This window comes from Lathamus discolor, chromosome 3 (genome assembly GCF_037157495.1).
Source record: "Lathamus discolor isolate bLatDis1 chromosome 3, bLatDis1.hap1, whole genome shotgun sequence".
Classification (NCBI taxonomy): Eukaryota; Metazoa; Chordata; class Aves; order Psittaciformes; family Psittacidae; genus Lathamus; species Lathamus discolor.
In genome coordinates this window covers 40361442-40388598 of record NC_088886.1, presented here as the reverse complement: position 1 = coordinate 40388598, position 27157 = coordinate 40361442, and the positions used below count along the sequence as shown (strand labels likewise).

Here is a 27157-nt window from a genome sequence, read left to right as displayed (position 1 = left end):
TGACTCAAAGGAATGAGTCATTTGTAAGCTGCAATCTCTCAGCAGTTAACTTTTTTCTTTTCTCCTAAATATATTATATATATAAATATATATATATATATATCAGCAAAATATAAATATATAAATATATATATTTATATATATATATAAATATATATAAAAATAAAAAAAAAGTGCTGTGGTTTGTGTAAAATTTCATCTACTGATTAAAATTAAAGACTGGCATGGCTTTGTCTCAGAAGCCCTAATGTAAAACACCAAAAGCAGCCTTTGCAAAATTGTTGGGTTTGTTGTTGTTTATTTTTTTTTGTAAAAAGGCTGGACACTGTCTGAATAGAAAACCTTTCCCTTCTTCCAGCATCTGAAAAGGCAACCTGCAACACTGACATACACAACAAAGTCAGGACAAATGTCATGTCTGTATCAGGTCAGGAAGAACTTCCAACTGAGATTTCCCAATCTGGTCTTTTCTCTTGCTTTCAAAGCACTTAGTCATAGTCAGAATCTATACCAGCCATAGTGCAGCAGTAGGGTACTAGTGAACATCATGACAGACAGCATAGTTCACAAAGGTTCACAGGTGGGATGTTGCCAAAATACCTGCTGCTGTACTGAAGCTGATATGAGGTTTTCATATGTGTAGATGGAGTTTTTTTGTTTTGTTTTAGTTTTGGGGTTTTTTTTTTTTTTTTTGTTTTTTAACAAGCTCATCTTAAATTATTCCAACCATGAAGTTCAGAAAACAGTAAAACTGTACTATCCCCTCAGTACCTAACAAAGAGTTACTTTATTTGATCATACCCTTATAAACTAAGTTGTAAGTAATAGTATGCATTTCTTTTCAGCCTGTCTTCTTTACAGCTTCCTGTTTTTTTCTAGAAAAAATGAATTGGACATTTGTTTCTCCAAGATAAAAAAAGACTACTGAAAATATTGTTCTAGTAGAGGCCATCTTACAGAAAAAGGAAGTGTTCATGACACAATATCCTCAGCAAAAGGCATGCTTTTAGTAAAGCAAACCTGACAGTAGCCCAAAATTATTCAAACAAATGCAAACAGATGTCTGTATCTACAGGAAAAGTAGCACATAATGGAACCTGGCAGTGCTGCTGTGTCTTAACTGCATCCTCACTTGTTTTATATGCAAGCTTATGCTTTTCTTACTTTTTAATGTACTACATGCCATTTTAAGCAAGATCTGTAAAAACTGCTAAAAACTGCACGTCAAAACATCACAGTTTAATCAATTTTTTTAGAAGTATTTGTCTATAAATATACTGCACCAAACACTGGAATCAACTGCAATGCCCAAGTCATGGCAATTATTTGACAAGAAAATCAACAGTCCCTATATGAAAATCAAGTGGGTCTCTTAAATCTGAGGCAGTTTCTAAAAAGCAGACTGTGGGACTTGAACCACATTATCTCTTTGAGCTAGCACAACCTCAGATCATGCAAGAGTTGCTTTCTGGAACATATCGCACCTGAAACCACTTCTGGTGCCACAGACTGTTCATACATTCCCACACTGCAATGCAAAACAGTGACCTGCCACAGCAGCATGACCTTCATCCAAATGGAACATCATGGCAAGTCTGTTTCCACCAAATAATTCACAGGGGATGGTAGATCCAGCTCTTGACACAATTAAACAGAGTTTAAGGAATCAAAGTTAAACCATCCCTCTGTCCTCAGAGCAGTCTACTACAGGGAGAAGAGCATCCACCAGGCACTGAAGGCAGTGCTAGGACAAGAAGAAAACAATATGAATCATTCAGTCACTGCAGGCAACTGCTTAAAATTATGTTTCTACATAGATTTGAGTATCTATGGTAGGGTGAGTATTGGCATGGTTAATACCAAGAGATGACCCTATAAAAGTCAAATTTTGAGTCAAGAACTATTACAGCATGCAGAGCAGAATTATTTTTTCCCCATCACAAGACAGAATCCAGGAAAAAAAAACCCTACATTCAAGTCATTTTTGAAAAGGAGGTATCTAACAATATGCTGTGGCTGGGTGAGACAAACGGAGGCATCAGAGAAAAAAATCCGTTTATTCATCATGTCAGCAGGGTTATTTTAATTAACATCAAAAACCAAACACAGCTGGTGAGAGTCCTAACTAAAACGTCTTCAAGCTGGGACAGCTACTCAACACATCAGTACACAGATCCCCCACTTCAGCTGTTTGCAAGAAAAAATAATCATTACTTTTGGTACTAAAAGTAAAAATCCCAAATGAATGAACCTTGAAAAGGAAGCTTTTGCCTCATCTTGGTTAAATGTTAAGCATTTAAAACAAACTTTTGCCTACAGAAGTTATGGAGAGTTTGACATCCTTCAGATCATTAATGACAAATCTAAACTTAGAAAGCCATCTAGTGAAGCAACACAAAACGCATTGTGGGTGGCATTTCCCACACTACAGCATATCAGCCCTTTGTTGGGGAACCAAGGCTAGAAGAGGGCAGAGAAATTCTCTAGGGGCATTCCTGACTTTTGTGTCCTTGTCCTTGGACAGGGGACCAAAACACAATCACAATCACTGGCTACCAACTATGAGGTGAACTATTTTGTTTAGAGCACAAAAGAGAACTCTGAGAACAAAATCCCACAACTGAGTCACTAGGGTTATCCACACCTACTCAGGACCTGCTTGTTTGGAAGCATGGGTCATGGGGTCCGTCTTCAGTAAGGACGCAAGAGAAGAACAAACCCATGGATTCTAAATTTAAAGTTCTGGGACTCCCCTTTCTCTCTGGGAACACGAGACACGGAATTCTTTCAATGGAAAAACATATTCTCACTGACTGTTACTGTCCAAGCTCAAACTGCAGGGTACCAAGAGTCCCAACACTCACCCCACTGTCATCAGCAGCTTAGGCACCTGAGCAGCAATGCACACCCTGCCACTGCAGGACCCCTACGTACCAGATGCAGGCAGTCAGACTGCCTGATCTGCCAGTCCTTTGTCATGGTGGGACCCCAGAGAGAGAAAGAGGTTGCAGAATGTTAACACTGCAGTCAGAAGCATCTCTCCAACATGACAATTGGATGTTGCGGTCTCCAGCTACTGCTTCACACTGCAGCCACCCTAGTCACAGATAAACTCTGACAGGTAACCAAGCATGTGTTTCAAATCTGAAGTTTCACACCTTTGTGAAGCAAGGAGGTCTGGGTCCTCTGCTTCTGGATTTCACTTTGAAAACGCTTTATTAAGTAATTCCTATTCACAAGATTAATCTATCAGAATTATGGACCTGTGAGATCAAACTTTTAATTTGCAATAAAGAAAAGCAGTGTAACAATCACCTACTTTGCAAAGCATCTTTTCCAAGACAGATGTTTCATTGCAGCAGTAAATTATCTGACTACAGGTTTTTGCAACACTTCTTAGATTGTAGAGGTGATAAAGAAATTTTTAAAACCTAACAAAACAGCTAAGCTTCTGCCTTTCCATGACATCAACTTGGTTTTCCTGCTGACTTATAAAATAAACAGTCACAGAAAAACAAGTCCAACAGCACACTTAAAACAAGAAAGCCCTCTGAAAGTGCCTTAAAAAAATCAGTAAATTAAAAACAAGTCCCCAAACACTGAATTCAAAGCTAAACTTCATCTAATTATGTGCGGCTGAGTGTGACACTGAAAAAAAAAAAAAAAAAAAAGAGCTGTCAGGCTCCCCTGAGAACCTTATTTTCCCTTTCCAAATGTATATTTAAAGCAAGACAACAAGAACAATTAACCGTGTTCCCAAAGGTAGATAAAAGTATAGAATTCTGGCTGGGTGACCTACAGCTACGGCTGCACTACAGCTGATCACATCCATAATCTTTGTGCCAACAATTGCCTTCAGAGGCCTTTACAAGGCTGTCAGAATTACTTTGAAACTGAGCTTTTTATATTCTTAATCTATGTTTGTAGGGCACTTAGAACAAATCATACTGAAAAAATTATTTAAAGGAATGTAAATAAAACATAATAGATAATCAAGTCATACAAAATCAGTAGCTCCAGAAAGTGGCATGAGATTTGTTTGTTTGCTTGGTTTTTTATTGGAATTGTGCCCCTCTTTTTTGTCTTTTGACTGATTTTGTCTGATGACTGATTCAACATTTTTCTGCTTTCAAGTTTGGCAGAATTTGAAAAGGATGCTTTCTTAATCCTGGGAATGTAACAAATCTCAAACCAGGATTTCTCCTAGCTTTGACAAAATATCTCTTACAACATACATACCTTTACTGCCTGATCAGTGCTGAATCTCAACACCTTAATGTCTCGTAATCATCAACCATTTTATGTTCCACTTTAAGCGAGTTGTAGTCTCATTTAAAATCTCTTTTCCTCTAGTTATCCAGTTTTACGTGGTCCATGCTCTTGCAGTGGCATAATTTCGTTGATTCTCCACTGCCATAAAGTTTTTCAGCAGCAGATAAAAATCAAAATGCCAAATGTAAAACACAAAAAGTGGAACTCGCTGCCACCTCTAATAAAAAGGAGTTTTGCCTAAGATTACAATTTACTATTCAGATGATGTCGGGGCTGAGAGATGGTCATGGTAACATCTGTGAAAAGATCATCCCATGACTGGAAAAGTCTTCATTACAAGAATGGTTGATAGAAAATTATATAATTTCTATCCTTGGCAGTACGAGGGGATGTAAGAATCACTGCCATCACTACACCCCTCCTGCCAACAAGACTGTGATGTCAGTTAGAGGAGTTGTAGACTGCACACGCACACATTTTCTCCATAATTTTCACATTAACATCACATCCTCATTTTTGACATGTGCCTATGCGATTAAGCTACATACATTTGCAAAAAATACATTTTCCTCAAAGCAAAAGCACTGAAATTTCTGTTTAAATATAAACAGTAGAATTAGTAAAATTACAAACATGACTAGGAAAATGTAGCGTCAAAACCAAATGTGACATAAAAAAAACCTTTTGTGAAGAACTCCCACGCTAAATTCTGCTCTTATAAACTCAGAAATGCTGACCTTTTACTACATTCCCCACAAAGCTGTACAGTGATGACCCCACAGAGCAGACTGTACTCATGTACTGATGTGAAGCCTGATTTGTTCCAGTCCCTGGATATCTAATGCAGGTGAGTGATGGCACTGACAAGAGGATTCTTGCCAATGTAACTTCCTGGGTGGCTCTAAAAGCAACCATAGAGAATGTATGTTAAGATTAGAAAAGCTCCTTACATCCATACTGTCCAACCAAGCAGACAATCCAGACCCTATCTCAAGTGGTAATTACTTTTATTCCTGAAACTTTTGAAAATACCATATTTTGAGAAGATTCTGAAACTTAACATTCACATTTCCACCTTCATGTGTACAAGGCTGCTTAGGCAAACAAATGAAACAAACCAGTTTGGTTTTGTTCTTTTTCTTTCTTCCTTTGTTTAATAAAAAGAGACTCCAAATCCACATCTCCAAAAAGATTCATCAGGTAAGAGACCTTTGAAAATAGGTCTCAAAATCTAACAAACCCCAGTTGGGCAAGGTGCCTTCTTACATCTGTGCAGTCTGCTCCTATGAAAAATTCCCTGCTACCTCCAAAGGTGTTTTGGGTGTTGCTGTAGTCTGTACAAACTATAGTTAGTTTTTGTAAACAAACCCACAGGAGAAGCATATTAAAGAGCAATCTGCAGTCCTCTCCAGGGATTTTAAACTCCAGCAGCTGGTAGAATGGTAAAGAATCACCAATGACTGCACTAGGATGCTCTAGTGGTTAAAGTCTGAGCCACCCTATGGAAACACAAGCCTTGTGGCCATTGAGAATGGCAACACTGCAAAAGGATGTAAGCTCACATTTCCACGGAGTAAAAGTTTAGTGCTTGGTTCCTGTACACAGCTTCAATACACTGAAGTTTTCCATGGAAAAGAACAGACACCGATTAGTTCTTACTGCATATGTCCTGCACTATCAACATCACTATGGAAACTTCCAAGTTTCATGCTACTGCCTCAATCTTTAACATGCTATTCCACAAAAGCTACTAGAAAGTGGGAAAACATATCTGTCTAGTTTCACATACCACAAATGAAGGCACAGAGAGTTTACGTGATTTCCTAAGAGTCACCCTCTGCAGCACAACAGGAACTGCACTACTGTTTCCTTCAACCTAGGTCCGCTTCCCAATCCCCCATGCTTCCTTCTTCTCTGATGTTCCTGTATTTAGGTGCTGCATAATGAAGGTGAAGCTTAAGAAAACACATCAATCAAGAAGTTCTGATAACTTCTTTAAAAAACCCCAAAACACACAGAATGTAAGACTCACAGTTCAAAACCAATTTTTTTATTTTGGAAACACAATACGGTTTAATGCAACCTTTAAGAATTTATTGATAGAAGGCTGTTACTTCATTTTGTGATGCTTACACCATTGTTCATGAATAAATCATTGAAAAATAGGAATGTAGAACATTTAAAAACACCAACAGAAGATAGACTACGAAAACTGATCACAGGTAGAAAAAAACGATTACTTGTGGTACAGGGAAAGCCTCAAATGTACCATGGAAATGTCCTTTTATTCACAAACCTGAAAGACTGTCAGAATATTGAACCGAAAAAGGATTAGGGACTGACTGATACCAAATGAACAAAAAGGAGCATTCTGATCAAGAAAACAGCAAGGGCCAGCAGATGTTACATAGGGTATGGGCAGACAAATGAGTTACTGCAGGAAAAGATGTGTCTGTAGTTGAAGTTCTACCACTGCTGTCCTTACACTGTAACTACCTATCTGCATGCCATTAGCTATGAGAAAGTGCAAGACAGTAAACTCCTTTTTCACATCTCCCCTTATATTGTAGTGATTCATGGAGTGCTCTAAGAAATTATTTCAGTTCAAACATTATACATTCTGTTCAGTTCTCTAAGCAAGCCTTTATCTGTCTTCAGTCACATCTGCCTTAAAAAGTCATAGGTAGGGAATACAGCAGAACCATGCAATGTCCCCACGTTTTACATTCCTGAAGAATTCATGCAACAGTGACAGACATCAGCATTCACACTAGGTCTGGACTGAGACTTAATCAATGTAAAAAAATAAATAATTAAATAATCCAACCTCAAACAAACCCTGTACCTCCAGCCCACATCACATCCACCCATCTCTTTAAAATGAAGGGAGTAAATGCCACAAGTCTGTATATTGAAATTCAGCCCACATGACATTTCCTTTGGATTTAATTGCTTCCATACAATTTGTATCTGCTAGTCACGCTAGGCCCCAGAGCCCTAAATATGCTGTTACAAAGAGGCTCTTGTCCTGTAATAACCTCCTTAATCAAAGAGACAGAATTACGGGTAAAACAATTTTCGGCTTCACCCAAAGCATCCAAACAGAGAACAAATCAAACCCAAACCACCAACTCTTCCAATATGATGTGAAGGAGTGAACAGTAAGAAGTTGGAAAGGACTTTGCAGATTCAAACCTCTTCAAAGTTGTGTTTCACCGGCCTGGGTAGCAGACAGCTCTGTGCCCTGTCATTTACCATTTACAGGATAAAGATGGGCTGTAAAACTTTTAAATGTTTACCATCTCTTAAATGCTGACTATAGCATGTCACAAAAACTGCAAAAATAAACCTACTCTGATTAAGGCATAAAGCAATTTTATTTACAGCACATATCATGAGATGGATGCATGTCAGTTGTCACCCATTAATGCACAAATAACTCCTGGACCTTGGGTTTAACACTAACACCACAGTATTAATTCAAGATAAATTTCATTAAATCAATGCAATTCTGCATGCACATTATTAATTTATTAGCTTAGACATGTACATCAGTCCAATATAGCAAACTTCACATCAACACAACAGCGTGTATAGCAGAGTTCTCACCAATTTCCTTATATCATTTAGAAGTGCATACACCTAAACTCAGCGCAGCTTTTGTGTGGAGACCATCCTTTACAGTAAGTTTCCTAAATGTTTCCTCAAAGGAAACTCTTCTTGGTAACACTTCTAGACTCAGTGTAGCCTTCCTGAAAGCTTTCTTCACTGACACTTTACAATTAAATCAAAAATGTAGCATGCATCCTAACTCAAAAAACCTGACAAGAGAGAGAATTAGATCACAGCTGTAAATCAAATGTGTCCTTGAATGTTACTGCAGATCTGCTTTTGTTCTCAGATTTTATTAAGCACTACATTTAAAGCACCACATTATCCACCTGATTTTATTAAGTATCACAGGTGACATGATTTTAGATTCTGAGAAAATAGTCTATTGATCATGAAACAACACTATGGTGGAAAAGAAAATGAGTAACTTTTAGTTTTCATCAGAAAGTGTTACTGTTTCTACTACCAAATACAGAGGGGGGAAAAAGTAGCTCATAGATAGCTTGGTAGTTTTTTTAAGCTTTTAAGAGGGACTGTAATGTCAACATAGAAATTAGCTTACTTTTTCTTTTCAAAGAAAGTGGCTTAACAAATTTGTATCAAATGCAGTTATTTACATCCATGAGCAACTGTGGTAATAACTGTTGAACAATACTGTAAAGGTGTCAGACATGGTTAGCTTTTTCTACGTTTTTATCAGAACTTAAGAGAGTAACTGCCTTATGCATTGTCCATCTCCTCCCCGATTTCTAGTTGGGTAACTAACATTCCTGAGGCAGAAGAGTATCTTGATTATGAATACTGTGCAGCATCATGCACAATATAAAATAATAATAATAATAATCTCTACAGAATTAACAGAAAAAGCTTTCAGGGAAAGGCTGTATTTGGAAATCATTTGAGCACTTGAACTATCTTCATATTGTTTGTTTTCTCACTGTCAGTAAAAAAGTATTTTCATGATATTTACATTACTTTTTATGTTGTCCTGCTGAACATGGTCAGTAATATAAAATTGATCATGTGTTAAATCAAGCTTCTCCATCAACAGAAACCAGTAGAAAAAAAATGGAACATGTTGAGCAAATCAAATATTTAAAGTAATTAGCTTTCTTTCCCCTTGAGCAGGATCTACTGGCAAATATGTCCTGCTATGACAAATGTTCACTGTAACATTTAAAAAACTGCAGTGTGATAAAGGTAACAGCACCAACAGTTTCACAAATCTCCCGAGTGCAAACGCTGCTGTACTCTCTATATTCTGTTTACCTTCTGGAATGAAATCAGTCTGACCAAGAAGCACTGTACACACACTGAGAGAACATTAAAACCTTAGTCTTCATTTGAAATATGAGTCTGTACCACCTGAAAACAAAGTCAGTGGAAAGTAATACTTGAAAAATTCTTTCTACAGAATATGTGTACACAGCTTAGCATGTGGATCGACAGGCAAGTGATATTCCCACTTATCGACACAAGAGTTATGCAAGGCAGTTTGACTGTCTTTCCAGAAACCATTTTTATCAGAAATACATCACACTTAAATTTTTTTCCACATATGCACACACAGAAAAATGCTTTAGATAACATTGCTTTAAGTGTGTGTGTGTTCATTAGTCTGTTTTCCACCCCCCACTTCTGTGGTTTGGTATTTAATTACAGGGTGGAGTGGTCCCCAGGCTACTTATGTTTCTTCCAGTCACAGCCAGAAAATTTCTGCAGGAGCTGACACGCAGGAGTGCGACCGCTTCAAGTTATAGCTGGTTCCCTGTCAGTAAGGTTAGCTCACTCTTCACTGAAACTCCCAGCACTGCTTTTGTTTAATAATTCTTCAAAGTATGTTTAAATAGAATAAACTGCATTCTGAACTTCAACAGGACCTAATTTAGCTATTTACTCTTAATTTGCTTTTCAATTTTCTTTTGCTAATGACTATAAATAAATCTTTATGGATAATTAACTTGGAAAGAAATGGCAAATTTTCTTTTCCCTTAAATATAGGAAAATGTAACCTTGTATGCCTGGTTTGACCAGCTGGGATTTTCGAGCACATCATCTGACTTGAAAACTATGTGCAATAATACATAGGGTTAAATGCTGTTTTCCATAAACACTCTTAAATTTCTGCAGAAAATTGTAGTTTCACCTGAAAAATATTAGACCACTCATAAAATATTATAGTTCTTATATGATCATTTTATGGTTAAGTATTACTCCCAAAAGTATTGGGGGTATAAAGAAATACATTATTCAAATTAATTTTTATAGAAATGAGAAAAGTTCTGTTGGATAAATAAAACTGGGCAAACAAAATAAAGACAAACTTAAGTAACAAATTACATACACAATTAAATTTTTATTTTATATTAAAACAGGATTATGATAATCAGACTATTCCTGTTGACAGGATTTGGAAAAAAAAAATAAAGACACTTTGGGGTTTTACCCATAATTTTTATTTAAAAAGAACTTGCATTTTCAGCCTAAGCAACAAGAATCCATCAACTTGGAAAACTCTGTCTCTTTATCAGACGTGTGACAGGAAAGTGAAACCACATGAGCTCATTTTGACTATTAGTCAATAAAAAAAGAGCAGACAATGTTACGTAGTTTTTAGCCAGAGGTATCTGAAAACACCTGCTAGCCAAGCCCTAGCAAGAATTTATATGAAATATTTATTTACAAATGATCTCTTACAGTGCTCCTGTCAGTCAGCCACTTCTCTGTCCTGTTCTACTGAGAAAAATACATGTGAAGTGCAGAGCAACATGATCCTCTCATTCAGGTGATAAACCTGATGATAAACATTTTATAATAAAAAACTTCTAAGCTTGGATGCTGGCACATGTTCACTCAATATTATAGATCATATACAGAAACATACAGAATGGCAGAAAGAAAGGAAAGCTTTTTGCTTTGCTAGCAGCTCAGAGTGTGACAAGAGATAAAAAAATCTAAACTCTGTGCATAGTAATTCAAAGACTGGGGTCTTGAGTAATCATTTGGAAATTCCAAAGCAACAAGGCAAAGAAATCATTATAGAATCATGCAATTTATGCATGTATTAATTTCTCTACACAGTAAATATCCTTTTTCTTTCCCCTCATGTGTTGTCTATATGCTATTTATTATGGCTGAACACAACAAGAGTTTAATATGAACTCAAGATAATGAGTGATAATGAATGATAATGAACATGAACTCTGACGAAGGGCTGTAGTAAATGAGTGAATGATCTCCTGTAGCCCTGGCAGTTTAACTCCCTCAGTATCCTGGGCTACATGCTTCATCAGCAAACGTTTTATTTCGTTAGCAAACATTTTGTCACTGTGTATTTACCTAGTTAATACAGTGCCATTTAATTCGCAGTGAATCTGGAGCAGAGACACACAATCTACCAAAACAAGGCACTGTGACCTGACCACATTTTACAATTATTACATATTTTCAGGCCTATTAAACTGCTTCAAATCAAATTCCAAATGTCATAAATAACAGAGTAGCCAAAATTTCTGGCCAGACGGGACAGGCAGTTATGTTACACTTCTCAAAATCTGTCACTAAAATAAGGAAGCCTCCTCCCGTGTCCCTAAAGATATGGATGCTATAAATATACATACGCACCACTTGTGCAGCAGCCGTGCATTCCGTTTGGGAAAAGCCACCCACGACCCGAGCACAATGGGTTCGCGGTTAGAACCGAGCTGGAGACCCGTGAGCCCGCGTTACGCGGTCCCTCCCACCGAGCGTGCTTCACCTCCAACGGGTCACCCACAACTGCTATTAACCTTACTTTTAAAAAGCTTTAATAACAGTTTTTATTAATGACTCTGGGGCGCCTGGCCAAGCAGGGAGCGGTGCGGAGCCGACAGTTCACATGCGCCGGGAACTACCCTCCCGCCAGCGCCTCGCTTCACCCCGCTCCCTCCTCTTCCCACTGATGCACTGGAAAGAAGTTTCCTCCCCACCGGATTCCGCATCTGCCTCACACTTGGAAACCCCCGGCACCCTCGCCTCACGGCCAGCCTCGCTCCCGGCCAGCACAGCAACCCCCTCTACCCCCGGAACTAGCCCCGGTTGCCCGGCGTGAAACTTGGCCGACCACTGTCCCTCTCTCTCTCCCTCCCTCCCTGCCTGCCTCCCTCAGCGCGGACCAAGCCACGGCAACCGGCCTCCGGCCCGGGACCCCTACTCACTTGAGGAAGTACCGCTGTCCCGTGTGCGTGAGCGCCATCTCCCAGCCGGGCGGCAGCGGCAGCTCGTCCGTCACGTCGTAGGAGCGCTGGCGGAGGTGCGCGTGCTGCTGCGCGGCGCCCGAGCCCAGGAGCGAGGCGGGCGAGGAGTGGGAGCGGACGTGCTGCGCGGCGGCGGGCCGCAGCGGGGGCGCGCCCGAGTCCGTGCTCGACTGCCGCGAGTGCGAGCCCGAGTCGGGCTCCTTGAAGAAGGACTCGGGCAGTATTTTCTTCCTCCAGGAGCTGGGCGTGGGGTTCATCACCGCGTTGAAAAGCGCCTCCAGCTCCGTGTCCAGGTCCTGCGTGACGTGGATCACCTGCTGCCCTGGCGGCGGAGCCGCAGGAGCGGGGTTCATTTTCCACCCGTGAGGCGCAGGCGGCTCTGGAGCAGGCAGTAGCCGGCGCCGGCCCCGCTGCAGGCCACCGCCGAGGACGTGCCCTTCGGAGCCAGGCGAGCGGCTCTTCAGGAGTGGCGCCGCTCTGCCGGGGCGGGCGATGAGTGCCTCTGCGTCCCCGCCAGCAGCGTTGGTGTCCCGGGCGGGCGGGTCAGCCCGCGGGCCGGGCCGGGCCGCGCCGGGCAGCAGTGGGACGAAGGCAGCGCCGGCCCCTCCCGCCCGCCTCTCAGCACTCGGCCCGGCCCCCGCCCCGCCCGCAGTTATGCAACTGCCGTGAAACTTTGGGCGCTCGGAGCCGTTGAGGGACGGGGGTGGTCCCGCTGAGCAACAGAGGGGCCCTTGGGAAGCCGGGGCTACGGGCTGGGCCGGGACCGCTGGGCTGTCCCTCGGAACCCGCCGCGGCCGGTGCTCGCAGCCCCTTGGCTTCTCTGGTCGCGCCGCCGCACCCCAGTCCCGCACGAAGTTAGCAGGACCAGGAAGGCGGTGCCAGGGCGGCCGGGCGGGGCGTTCCGAGGGAGCGCGGAGGCCGCGGACCCACTCGGCGCCGCCGGAGCCCTGCTCTGTGCCTGCGGAGCAGGGTGGTCCGTTGCCGGGAGCAGCTGCATGGCCCGGCTATTGCCGGGGCCCGCCGCAGGCGGAGCAGCTGCCCCTTCCTGTCAGGCAGTGCAGTTACATGGGGCGTCGCTTCAGTGTTCAAGGAAACTCGAAGCATTTTCTCTCCTGATGCAACTGAATTTGTGCAAACCTAATTAGCTTTGCTCTAAAATCACTATTCATGAAGTTCATGGGTGATACTAATTTTGGAGGCAAACTGATGCTTAAATTAGTTCACATACGATCTTCATAGCGCACTTCAGTGATGCTACGGCAACGGGGAAAAAAGGAAGGAAGCATTCGTAATGACATGGCCCACAACTATTTTGTTGTAGTTTAGGTAAGGCTTAGTGCTTTGCTGACAGGTACGAATTTGGTGCTGAGTTGTATCATAAATCTTTCCAACTCACTATCCATAGGTGGTTTCAGATACAGCTGTGACATTTCATGGATCTATCCTGACCTCTTGCAAACAGTTGCTTGTCCTCCATTTAGTCTGTCCTATAAGCCAGAACCACTATCAAAATGCATTCCCTAGGCTTCTATAAAGTAAATGTAATACATTTTTATTTAATCTTGTATCATTTTCTTGGTGCACTTGGAACACCTTTTGAATAGGTATGCGACCAGAATTTGCATCTGTAGCTGCAGTACATTCAGTAGCTGCATCTGTGAAGAATGATGTTCACTTTCCAACTTCAGTGTTGGTTTTTACAATAGAAAATGGAGAAGGCCTTTATGATTACACACATACAGATATCACACATTGGTTATGCAAATGTACAACTTTATTTTAGTAAAGCATTTCTTCATTTTATTTTTGCACTTTGGACAGACTCCGGGTTATGATGACTGATAAGAATACATCCTCCTCCGCAATAAGAATCCACAGTAGAAAAGTCTTAGGTGAGTAATATTTTTTTTTTTTAAACTTACTTATTTCTAAGAAGCATCATGAACTGTTTTACTGTTCTGAACATCATTTTTGGCATCAGAGCTCAGGCGTGGCTCTTGAACAATCCCTGTCCCTTTATCAGTGCAACATTTAACATTGGTAATGCAGATCTTGTACATGAACTCTGGATTAGAATCAGCCGGGTCTATGGAACAGATCTTGTTTGTGCATTTCCTGATTTCCTTGCTTCAACAAGTATTCCCTGTCATTTACTTTTCCTTATATTTCCTGCTTGTGTTTCCATTAGCCAGGCAGATCTCCTTCTTGCTGATTTTTTAATTTTTTTCTTCCCACATCTGCTATATTTCTGGTCAGGAAACCCAGTACTCCTGAGACTTGTTTACGCTTCCTTTCCCTAAGAATTTTCCATGCTATCTTTTGTACCATTCTTCTACTGCTTCCTTATGGGGTCACTTGCTGGCGTTTTTACTAGCCCAGACAGCTGTGCTAATTACAGCACCTGCTCCAGGGTTATGCGGCTATTACGTATCTTCCCTCCCGCAACAGCCCCCCCCCCGCAATTTCCTTGTTTAAAAGCTTTGGATATTAGATGATTGCATGTGTATGTGTGTATGTGGTTATTGCACAGATAGTGATCTGAACATGAGTGATTTTTCACACAGCCTTTACAAGTGCTTTTTTGCTTCCTCCAGGCCTCTGTATCCTTGAGTAAAGGCACACCCAGCTACCGACTACATTCCTTTCCAGATGACATGGCTGTTCAAGAGAAAGCTCTGATAATGTGGTGCTCTCTCATCTGTGTTAATTAGACCACTTCCATAAGAGAGTGTTGTATCTCATGAGTGAGTATATTCACATCTGTTCTAAACTTAAACATTTATTACAGCTAGAACTGTCTTCTTCAGCAAGCCATACTTTTTACTGAATAAGAGAATTAGCTACTATTGTACCAATGTTGCAGGCTAAAGCATCTTTTTCTACTAATCTGAAAGTGATTAAAACTGTAAGACTAAATTCTCATAGTACTGTTGTTACTCTACGTTTAGAAAATAGTAACTTCCTTCTTTGGACATAAAAATAGGACACGACCACCAGCTTTTACAGAAAATGACTCAACATGTTCAAGTCCATAGAAGACAATGCCACTTCCATCACAATGGGATTGATTAAGTGATAAAAGAAGCAAACCACAAGTGTGACGTGCAAAGTCGCCTTACCATTACTTCTTTCTTCTAACTACAGGATTGTACATTAAAAAAAAAAAACAAAACAAAAAAACACCACCAAAAAACCCCAACCCAATAACATTATTTTATCTCCAGTCCATGTGGGGTTCAAATGTTTTTTAATAGCACAGACTTCTTTTTGTTTAACTGAAGTATTTATAAAGTACACTACTTTGAGTATACCCTGTTTGTCATACATTTCTTAGCAGCAACTTCAGTCTGTATTTCAGTGGCACACCAAGCAAACAGGTAAGAAATATGTTCACTTTCAAATTTACCCTTAGATAATGAGCATCTAATGGTTTGAAGAAACAATACCATGTTGTAATTTTTAGTCTAGATACATCACTGCTTTGCATTAAAGCCCTACTTTTTTTTTCTTTTTTTTTTTTTTCTGAGAAAGCCCACACAGGTGAAAATCCCTGGTGATGTCTGCTACAAAATAAACCATTCAGCATTCCCTGGAAAAAAGTTTTGGGGTAACTTAGTAACAATTACATAGGGCAGACCAGGAAGAGCTGCACAGTTCTGCCTTCTGTTTGGGTATGTACTACACAAAGAGGCTTTAAACTGGTCATTAATTACATCTAGTTGTTTTCATATACTTCAGTGAAGAAGAGCTGTATATAAAAAGAAAGCTTCTATTCCCTCCAAATAAATAATGGAGAAAAAGAATACAATGGAACAGTAGACGTATTACATGAAATTTCACTACAGAAGGTACATATGTGCATCATACACATGCATTTACACTTTGAAAAAATACAGTTTGTCATGAAAAGAATGATTTTATTTGCAGTTGTGGGTACTGTTTGATAGTTTTTTTTTGTATATTATGCTCCTGTTAATAGTTCTATATTAATATAATTTTCAAGAAACTTCTGGAAAGGTATAATTAAGAAAAATGTACTGTGTTTTTTAACAAATGCATTAGTGCTTAAGTTTCTGGTTTTTATCTGCATGCACTTCATAGCTATTTGTTTCTCAGGTAGGCTTAAACTTTAGTTGGCACCTCAGAACACACACAAAGCATATCCTATGCATGTAAACAACTGCGCTGTGGTTTGTTTAATACAAAGAGCTGGTGTATATTACAAAGTTTCACAAAAAATAGCTATGTAAGCAGAAGTCCCTTGTCACATCTTCAGGCCAGCAAAACCTCTAATGTGAACACAGTGAAAAACCAAACCAAACCAAACCAAAACCAAACCAACAATTGAACTTGTGTCAGCTTAGTTCATGTTGTTTTATAAGTTGATGTAATTCTGCTGGCAAGGAAGCTATGTGAACATCTATAGATGACTGCTCATTCATTCATTTCAAAAACAGCTGTGCTAATCAAAAAATTGCACTAATGTTTGTGTCTCAGGGGTTATTCCTTTTACAGTAATGCCCATGGAATGGGACATACAAACACTGCTCATCACATCAGTACAAAGGCAGATTTCACGTAAGCAATTTGGAGCAGTGATTTGGGAAAAGCGGTAGTGCCTGGTTTGCAAACAGCTGAAGCCCTGTCAGTAGTCACTATGCTACAGCTGCTGCTTTAAGCTTCCTCACTGAGGTTAGCATGGCTCCTCCCAACAAGACAGTTGAACAAAATACATAAAATACATAGGCATACCATAATCAGTTTGCCTTGGGTAGCTTAAACTGCTGGTGAAAATGAGGTTTGCTAATACAGCTGACTTTGCACATAAACAACTTACTTAGGAAACAAATTCATGTTTGTGGAAATGGTGGTAGTGTTAAAAGGACAGAAATACAGCTAGTCATTATGACTTTCAGTTACTCCAGACAGATTTGGAATATGATTTTTGGCCAAATTATCTGGGGATAAATAAGTCCAAAAATAGTCATGTAAAATAGACCTGATCTGTTGCTTCAGACTAGAAGTCCATAACTGCAATAAGAAAAGAAGAAATTGCTTAATACAATATGACCTTATTGGCATGAGTTGTTCTGGAATAGTTACGTCAGTCTGGCTCCCTGTGTGAACTCTGCTGACAATACCAGAATAACAACCCAGCTAATAAGACTGAAATACACAGGAGAAGCAGCTAAAGAAGAAAAATATTCTGGAATAGTTCTGCAAATATTAGCTGAAGGGTAGCATAAAATAGTGCTGAGAATCATACCAGCATGAAAAATACTTTTTCTAGCCTAATTTAACTTGCAGGAAGATACAGTAAGATACACCATTCTTTCTTGGTAATAAAAACTTCATGTACACAGAGGGGTTTCTGGTGTAGATTTTGCTGGGAAACAAAGCTAATAGTTTAATTACAATCATTCAGATTTGCTATTTTGGAAGAGTCTTCCAGTTTGCATTTCCTGTGTCCAACACAGAAAGCATATGATTTGCTCAAGCTTAGCAGAACTATTTGAAATGAGACTGATTATTCTGACATCTGCTACTGCTGTTAGTGTAAAATATTTCAGCTGTTACCTAATAAGTGTATAGATACATATAAACAAAAGAACAGAGTCTTATACTTCATAACACATTATGAAGTGTTGATGGTTGCACTTGCTGCTCAGCCCTCTGTATTCACCTTTCCCCACTTTGTAGAAGGTAAGTCCTACATAACTTGTTCTTTTTATTTTTGAATTGCTGGATCCTCTGTTTCCCCTAGCGATTAGAAACAACACTCATGATCAGTATTCCCTGTTTTCGTCATGTATTTTCTTTTTGCCTGGAAACTCATACTTGGTACTGATTTTAAAACTTTGCGGGAGAACAAGCAGGGATGAGAGGGAGATTGTTGTTCTAGGAAGCATGAAAGTTGACTAGTATAAAACCAGACACTTAAGATGTGGTCCTGCCATTGAGCACACATGTGACAGCAAGAATAGTTATCAAAGCAGAAAAAGAAGTACTTCTCTTCCATGTCCCTTTTTGTTTAGCTGCACAGGGAAAGGCCCACAAGTGAGGGTGTGAGTATGTAGGCCAGCAAGCGAATTTAGTCTTCAGGTGGACAAAAACAGGCAGCAGGGGACACCTGAACATCTCATGCTTGGCTTGGGTTCTAACAGTGACCCACTGAAAGAGAGCAGCTTCAGCAACGCCACAGATTAAGACAGCTCCCCTGTTACGGGAATGGTTATGGTGAGTACACACTTCCACTTCAGCCTGTTTGCTGCCTGCCACCAAACCCGAACTGCAGTCTCCAACAAGAACTGAGAAATATTCGTGAAACATGTAAATTCTTAGATCTTAAAAGATACATTTGGATGTAGAAGAACACAATGGTGATTTTAAAAGCCATTCATGTCAAATTATTAACCAATTCCTGAAATTTAGCGTGAAAGCGTTTACAAGTTTTGTTTCAGTAATAGCACAAGTACTAACGGAGAGGTTTCTCTAAAATTAGGATTTGCTTAGGGCTTCTGCTAAAGACAAACCTAACAGGACAGAAATTCTTCTATTATGGTAGATTTACAAACACAAAACACGTGAACAGCTGTGTAGAGAAGCTTCCCAGCTTCTGCAGTTCTGGTATTTTAAGCATCTGTTCTAAGGAGTACTACTTCGAATGTTCACACACACACAAGCACGCCATGGAGTAAGATATATTCCATAAAGTGAAATTCAGTTTTAATCTATTTACTTAAGTTTTCTTTTTGGAAGAAGAAAAACCAAACCCAAACCTAACAAACCCAACACCATCCCCACCCCCACCCCCCAAAAAAAATAAACAAAAAAAACACCCCAAACAGCCCCCCCCAAAAAAACCCAAACAAAAAAGCCCCCCAACACCCCCCCGCCAAACCAAACCAACATAAACCTACTTTCACAGAGCAATAGATACAGAAAGAGTAGTATCAGTAGAAGGTTCTTACATATTTAATGATGGTAAACAATGTACTTAATGTGTTTTGCAGCATATTTGGTCACTATGGTTTGCATCTTAGCCTGAATATTACCTACATTTTGGGCCAATCAGAATGCAACTAGTTAAGAGTGGTGTCCCTATTACAAACTTTGTTATTTTCATGGACGGAGTGAAAGATTGCCTTTCCTTATGTAGTTAGAATAAATTCTAATAAAGAATCTAGAAGAAACAAGTTGTAAAGCTGATGATTATGGTAATCCCTGAAATGTATTCTAAAATTTATTACACACTCAAAGCTGCACTTTCATGTACATAAAAGCACTCTGCTATCTGCTACAGAACTACTGGTAGCCTTTAAAACCTGCCACATTTCAAACAAATAAAAATCCAGACCCTAAATGAAATAATAGTATTTGCTATGGATACAAATAATCTGATGGACAAGTAAAATTTCAGTATACAACTGCAGTAATAAAACCGCCACAACTTAAAATCAGCAAGAGTATTAAAAAAACCAGATTGTGCTGTAATATACCTGACCCTGAGCACAAAGCTAAGCGCAGTGTGAGAGAAGACTTCCTTCCCTTTGTTTAGAGCAGTAACAACCAGCAGAGCTTTACTTATGGAGTTTTGCCAGGTTATTCCTAACGTTGGGACTTCCTTTCCTACGCACTATCTATTGTTAATCTTACAGTCACAGCATAGGAAACAGGCGTTCTTACAAAAACTAGGACTGAAACAAAGTCACCATTCATACCTTTGACTCGATACATGGGCACATTTCCTAAACAGTACTAAATTTAAACCAGTAATACATTTAACATTAAATTCAAAACATAGTGTTAAGACAAAATCTTAGTTCAGTGGGTTTTCTGTTAAATGAGAATTGTAGGCCTAATGCAAAGTTCAGGTATTGATTTTATTCATGTATGTGTAGATCTAAATTAACTCCACCGCCGTTTAGATGACAACAGTTTTCCACATGTAATTAATTTTCCACATCTAATTAATTAACCAGGTGAAAAAAATACTTGGTCCAGTACATTAAAAACTCATGAGAATGCATGGCAGAGACAAGCAAAAGTGCAAGAAAATAAAGCTTACAGGAGATCCTAAATACACTTCAGAGATGAGGAACTGATTCAAACCTGGATCAGAGACTTAAACGATAGATTTTACAAAATGGACAGTGATTGTATGAGTTCATTCAAAGGATTAAAAATCAGAGCAGGAGGAAGAAAAGTGTTGCCTCTTGAGTTTACTCGGTGCTTAAAAGAATACAAACATTTTTCAACACCAAACAAATTATGTTATCCTGAGCTTTAACAGTTGGGGTTTATATTATGTTCTTAGCTAAGTGGCTTAGCAAATTCATTAGCAGATCAAGAAAGAATGTTTTGCAGTTATTGAAAACTGGAAGTTCTACTGTTTTCAGTTTAAAATCAATATGAATTCAAAAAATATAAAGTGAAATACATCCCAAGCTACGTATTGCAACAAACAATTCTCACTGCAAGACAAACACCGAAATGACTACATAGTGGAACTCCTCCTTTGTAGACTGTAAAAAACAAATTTTCTGCCCCCTGCTGTTTAGACAGGAAAAATAAATTAGGATACACTGCTGAGACATGTATAGCTAAGGCTGAGCCTAATTTTGCTTTTGAGAAAATAATCCAGTTTGTACTTGAACTAGTTAGATGTTTAGTTGTTCTGTGCACTTAGACTCTGCAGTGGCATGATGTTCGCCTGAATTTAGTGCTCCATGACAAAGGTGCCAGGGAGCCACTCACAAGTTGCTGACTTGGTAAACTGAGACCATACTGACACCCACAGAAAGGGCAGCTCTGCAAAATGATGTTAAATATGAAACAAACCTGTCAAAAGTTCTACATCAAGGTCAAAATATTATACTCCATATTCAAAAGATGTTATAGGTGAAGCAGTAATGTAATATACTCATAACTTAATTGATGTTTGTAAACTGCTTCAAGGTTAAAATGTTGCATTGCCTACAGATTGACTTTGATTAGTCACTTTGGAAAAAAAGTCACTGAACTTTCTAAGACACAAAAAGCTTCTAGGACTGGTATCCAAAACTTCTATTTTGCTGCTATAAGTTCTAAACTACAGCTACAGTGAGAAGCTGGAATAAAGAGAAAAACCTGGCCTACATATAAGCTGTTCTGTATTTTACCTGAAAATGTAGACCAATTACATGGGGAAAAAAAGAAAAAAGAAAGTACTAATCACAAATCCCAAGTAGTAACACTTAATTACTTTTAAGTACCACGTACTACATGTGAAGAAAATTTTGTGACTCTATGAAAAAAGTCCCCACATATGAATGGTAAATGAAACCCGTTACTGACTTGCATAGAGGAGAAGAAATGAAGTTTGTGTGAACAATCATCACACTACACAAAGCAATTACAGAAACAACTCCCTATTCCAGGAAACTGACCTCTTTAAGCTAATGTTACTGATTAAAGCACTTTTGCCTGGCAGGTTTCCTTTGAAACTGCAGCTCTCAAAGGTCCAAACATTCAAACCAACAAGAAAACAATGCACTTGGGACTACGAAGACCCAGTCAATGCAGAAATTTGTGGTGTTGACATGACAGACAGTAAACACACAGCTACTACCAACATCTGTGCGTTACAGTTCCCTCTTGCCCATCTGTCCTCTTCAATAGCTTTATGATGCACCCTCACTAGTGACAGTATAACATTAGGAAAAATATTTAACCTTAGTCCCAGAAGCTACAAACCTTTGCATTAGATTACAACTGAAAAAATATTTTTGACATAATCTTTAAGACTTTTTTCTTGAAAATGGAAATGCATCATTTACATTGCAATACTTGGCTAGTCTTTCTTTTGTGAGCACACTACCCAAGCAAGGGGAATAAAACGGTTGCATCTCAACACAAGGTCCGATTCAGCAGAAGTTAGTACTATTAACTTGCCTCCCAGCCTGCAGTTTTGCTTCTGCCATTTCTCAGAACATCTTTTACCTCTAACCAGTATATGCTAGCTCACGTCTAGGGCATGGGATTGTCTGTGGCTGAGGCTGCCTAAGCAGGGGTCACAGCTGACTGTGTTAGAGTGGACTACCCTGGTTAGAAGGGTAGAAAAGCCATGTAATGTCCAGCCTCCAAACTGAATCTTCTGCAGGAAGAGGGCAGCAGTCCCACATTGACTCCTGCATGTACATGGGTCTAGATGGAGGTACCTTTCTAGACGGAAGTGGTTAAGGACCATTCCCACCAGTAGAGTTTTGTGGGTTTCTTTTTTTTTTTATTTTATTAACTTCAAAACAGAAGCAAAACCAAGGGAAAAAGCTACCTGATAAATGTAAAAATAAATGTGCAGCTTCATATAATATTGGGATAGCTCTACTTAATGTAGGTGAGCTCTTCAAGTGGAACAACATTTATTTAGAGCTAAAGAAATTCTCAGCATAGCACACTGCATTTCTACATTTGCAAGTAAAGCAAAACCAATTACCTATCTCCTATCAGGCAGGTGTGTCAGGTTAGCACCCAGAGGACATTTAGCCTGTAATTATCACTGGTTCAAGATCCTGGCACAGGACAGCATCTCATCTGATCCAGATGTTTATTTTTCTTCAAAATCTATTTGTGAACACTATTTTCAGTCATTTCACAAACTGCTCAATAAGATGGCAACCACCAAACATTCCTATTTCATGTTACGCACTATTCTCCTGCAATGGTTCGTTTTCATTTCCCCTAGAGCCTGCTCCAGCTGCTGGATTAGGTGCAGGAGGGTGGAAGGGTCCGTTTGCAACACGTGGGCAGTCTGATCGTCCTTCTCATTAAGGTGTAGCTTTATAGTCACAGCAGGCTTGATCTGTTGTCTCAAACTCCTGCTTGCAAGCTGCATGGCGGGGTTCAGATGAAATAGGAACAGGGAGACAAACAAACAAGGGTTATCAGCTTCCACATTTACAAGTCACAACTGGTTTGCAGGACCTGCTTGGAGGACTGCTTAAAAATCCTTTTCACCCACATGAAATATACACACAATCTATTACTCAGTTTTCTCATTAGGCAATACTAATCCACTCGAATCAATGTGATAGTATTTCTGAAAATCAGGTGATAATTTGAGATTGAATATATTTAGTATATGCAAATATTTTTAACACACCAGTGGAGCTACGAGACCAGTTTTCGTAAAGCAACAAATACATTGCATCATTACATATCCTAATCACCTCATAACTAGCTATCTCTGGTGCAATCACAAAACTATGTTGGTTTTAAACACATGAAAACCTGCTGCCTCTATTTCTTTAAACAATATAAATTGTTTAGTACTTGTTTAAGATGTTAAAAACACGTAAAGTAAAAGGCCGAACACTGAGAACAGCAGTTACCTGCACATCCAGTCTCCACTCAAGGTTGTGGTAGCTGGGAAGCTTTGGTGCCAGCTCACCCAGAACACTCCTGATCTCTTTCCTGTTATCAAGGTACAGCTGGAGCAGCAACTTGTTCAGTTCATCTGAGAATCCCAGAACATGAATAGAATCTTGGAAGTCTGTCTCAGAAATCTAGAAGTAACAATTTAGGCCTTAATACAGAACTGTGCAATAATCATTATTTGTTGAGAAAAAACCAAAAACTAAGTAAATATTACATATGCTATGGTGAAGTTGTTCTCCTGCATGAACATATGAGGACAGATCTACACTCAGGACAAAACAAATAATCCACATCAAGTGATTTACATGTGTTGATGTATTGCTGCTAGTTATTATGAGCTTCAGGAACAGTTTTAGATCAGGTTTTTATAAAAAAAATTCAACACCCTCACATTTAAGCCTTCACACCAGAGAACAAAATGCAACACAACAAAGCATCTGAGCTTTCTCATGAGGAAGTACATATTTTGGTCATCAATTTATCAACAGTATGTGAACATAATACCAATACTCAGATACTCTGAAATGACCTGAATGTTGGCAGATGTAAGCAAGCACCAGGTACAACTTCAAGGACCATGTTACAGTAACTTGGCATGGCCCCCAAGAAGCTGATTCCCTCAGCTTCAGCCTTTGTGCTGAACCGGAGACGTGGTTCACCCTTGTGGCAGCAGTTACATATTCAACAGTAAGTATCATGCCGTTACAGCACATTCATTCATAAACACATTCTGTGATCAGCTATATTCTGCCACAGTACCCTGTATTTATCTGTTATTCAAGTCATCCTACCTCCCTCTAGGGAAGATTCTGCACTATTTCAATCCCTTCTCCACCTCACTTCACAACGCCTGCTTGAGTTTTATTTGGAATTCTTCGTGTCTTTATCCCTTCTCCATGTTGTCATTGTTCAAATATCCTACTTTATCAAAAGTAGGAAGTTCTCCCAATGGAAACCGTAATTATATTATTAATACCTGTTTACACCCACCCAAACTTCTGATGACAGGAGCTGGAAAAGCTCTCAAACCCACCACATCAGATAAACGTTAGGATGCTTATCAGGCAGCTAGAACAGCACACATCCTGCGCAGCTGCTGTACAACAATAAAAACACCTTCACTCAAGTTTTGTTATTTAGAACATGCTTAATCCTGAAGTATACTTCTCTATACCAACTAAATTACTGCATGTTCTCCCTACACATTATTAAAGCAGCATCAAGTCTTAGCTTCAGACGTGGAATACAAATTCCAGTCATCCACACAGATACAGTATTTCAGTAAGAGACACCTTTTTTTGAAATTAACACATGCCATCAGAATTGTGAACTAGGTTTTCTCTATTCATCGGTATTTTCAGAGCTGTACATGTTTAGATGACACCTCTTGGTGTATCTTTGAATTTGAGAACAAAGGGATCCTCACCATAACTTTGGAGCTTTCAGTAAGAAGATATGTCAGTCCTTCCACTCCATGCTGAACAGTGTCAATGTCGATGTTAAGTTTTCCTTTAAGGAAAGCATAAAGTACCTTTTACTTCTCCATTAAGCTGCCAGAGCACCAATGCAAAAATACCTGGAAATTCATCCCAAGCCAACTTACAAAACATGCATAGAAAAGTAAAACACCCGAGAAGGCTGCACACCCCTCAAATACGAATGTTAAGGGGGACAAACAGCCAGTTCGATCCCCCACCCAAAACAACCCAGAACGCACAGGAGAAGCCCAAACCGCTTCTCACGGCCCAGTAAGGAACCTGCGCGCTCCCGCCCGACGCCGGGCTCGCGCACGAAGGCAGGCAGGTTTTGCCGCTGCCGGGCCCGCCCGACACCCGGTGACACGGCCCTAGACTGAGTTGAGCCAAGCCCTCTCCCTCTCCCCTGCCCCTCGGGCCCCGTGCAGCCCGGCTCCCCCCGCCACAACCCGTGCCTTACTGGCGGCCGCCTCGTAGGCCCGCGGCGCCGCGCCCCGTCGCAGCAGCTCCACCGCCAGGCGCCCCAGCTCGCCGACCGCTGAAACGAGAGAAAACAACTCCGCTGCACCCCCCGCCGCAGCACACGCCCGTGCCGGGTCTTCCCCGCCGCCGACCGCGCCGCACCCCCGAGCTTCCCCATGGTTCCCGTCCCGGTGCTGAACCTGCGGTGCCCGCCCGCGGCAAACAACCCAAATCCGCCCTCTGCGCCTCCGACAGCACCAGCAGCATGGCCCCAGCCTGCGCACGAAAGGGTGCGCCTCTGCACCGGTACGCGCCTGCGCGGGGAGGTTCCTCCTGAAGGGAGGCGGGAGGCAGCATTGATGACTGCCGTGACACCGTTCGCTGTCGGGCGAGCTGCGCTGAAGTGACGTAACGGATCCCAATCCCTTGTGCCCTTCGGTTCCCAGAAATCATAAAGTAAAGGTGATCAGACAGGAAGTTTGAAAGTGAGAAAAAGGAATACAAATCTTATGCTTGAAAAGCAAGTGTAAAACTGATGGGAAAAGGTAAAAGAGAGCTAAAACAGTGGAGATAACATGCATGAAAAAAAGGGGGGGGGGAACCCAAACCTGAATATCTATACATGTGAGTGAACTTCTCTAGGAATGCTGATAATTGCTTCAATGGCAGCTCATTTCCTTTGTGCCGAGAACATCAATAAGATAGTGCAGAGAAATAGACTGTACACTGGCAAGGAAAAAGAAATACGTAAAGCCAAAGACTGGAAACATACAATGATCCAACAGGTGATACATGCTATATGACCCCCACCTTGCTACCTTCCTTCCCCCACCCTCTCCTCCTACCCTATTACTTTTTGTGTTTAGTGTAACACTTCTCCAGGGCACCTTTCTGGTTGAATTTTTTTTAACACAAAATGGGGAAAACCATCTTGTCTCCTGCACAGTGCTGGAGTTCGATGTGGCAGCTTGTTGAGGCCCTTCCCTCGCCGGGTACACCCCGCCATTCCGCAGGACCGGCGGGCTCCGCACTGAGGTAGAGGCATGGCGGCTACGTTACTCTCCGGCACTCGAGCCCCACGTACTTCGACGGGACAGTTCCGCCGTCCCTCACTCCAGCTCAGACCTCGAGGGCGACGGCACACTGCGGCCAAGCCACGATTCCGCCACGCTCGAGGGGCTGAGGAGGCCACTTTGGCCGCCAGTGATCCGCGGATTGACTCCACAACTCGTTAAAGTTGTAAAGTAGGAATGCTTTTTATTCAGCGCTGAGGTGCATGGGGATAGCTCCTCCGAAGTATGCACACCCAGGGTCGTTTTTCCCTTTACATTATATTGATTATACACCAGCATCGGACACCCGTGATAACAGCCACGGTGCTCGCCTTCCTCACGTTCCGCTGCTGCTGACAACACAAGCGCCACAGAAAGTCCAACAAGCAACCTCCGCGACCGCTCATGGTGACCCCAAGCTCGAGTAGCCATAGCGGACCCACCCCTCTCCCTGCCCGGCTGCAGGTGCGGCCCCTGGTGACGTGGCACAGGAAGCCCCGCCCCTCGCGGGCGGGACCGGCTGCTGAGCCCCGCTCTGCCACTCACCTGCTAAGCCCGCCCCGTGTCCGGTGCCAGCGCTTGAGTGGCAGCCCAGGCGAGCAATGGCCTGCCCCCCAGCCAACGTCTCTTATTG

The 27157-nt window shown here is 41.0% G+C and overlaps 2 protein-coding genes and 1 long non-coding RNA gene across 5 annotated transcripts in view; 1 reads left to right on the top strand and 2 right to left on the bottom strand.

Moving 5' to 3' along the window:
- WWTR1 (WW domain containing transcription regulator 1) overlaps nt 1-12753 on the bottom strand; it is a 68206-nt gene extending 55453 nt beyond the window's left edge. The window contains exon 1 of the mRNA XM_065674801.1: nt 12081-12753. Coding sequence (XP_065530873.1) covers nt 12081-12472 — 392 coding nt within the window. The 5' untranslated portion in view covers nt 12473-12753. The remainder of the gene's footprint in view (nt 1-12080) is intronic.
- A 633-nt stretch (nt 12754-13386) lies between these two features.
- Nucleotides 13387-14961, top strand: LOC136012052 (uncharacterized). Its single transcript, XR_010611560.1, has 3 exons — nt 13387-13445; nt 13941-14011; nt 14714-14961. It is a non-coding gene; the product is annotated as an uncharacterized LOC136012052 (long non-coding RNA).
- A 5022-nt stretch (nt 14962-19983) lies between these two features.
- Nucleotides 19984-27145, bottom strand: COMMD2 (COMM domain containing 2). 3 transcript variants are annotated; one of them, XM_065674798.1, is made up of 6 exons: nt 27070-27145; nt 26080-26197; nt 25470-25547; nt 24961-25043; nt 23489-23662; nt 19984-22986 (listed from the first exon to the last, which is right to left on the bottom strand). In XM_065674798.1, exons 2-6 carry the CDS (start codon nt 26093-26095, stop codon nt 22789-22791), a joined length of 549 nt encoding a protein of 182 aa, XP_065530870.1. In that variant the 5' UTR covers nt 26096-26197; nt 27070-27145; the 3' UTR covers nt 19984-22788. The 3 variants fall into 3 exon arrangements, with proteins under 3 accessions (XP_065530870.1, XP_065530869.1, XP_065530867.1); XM_065674797.1 differs by lacking the exons at nt 26080-26197; nt 27070-27145 and adding an exon at nt 25786-25859; XM_065674795.1 differs by lacking the exons at nt 26080-26197; nt 27070-27145 and adding an exon at nt 25672-25779.
- Nucleotides 27146-27157: the final 12 nt, after the last annotated feature.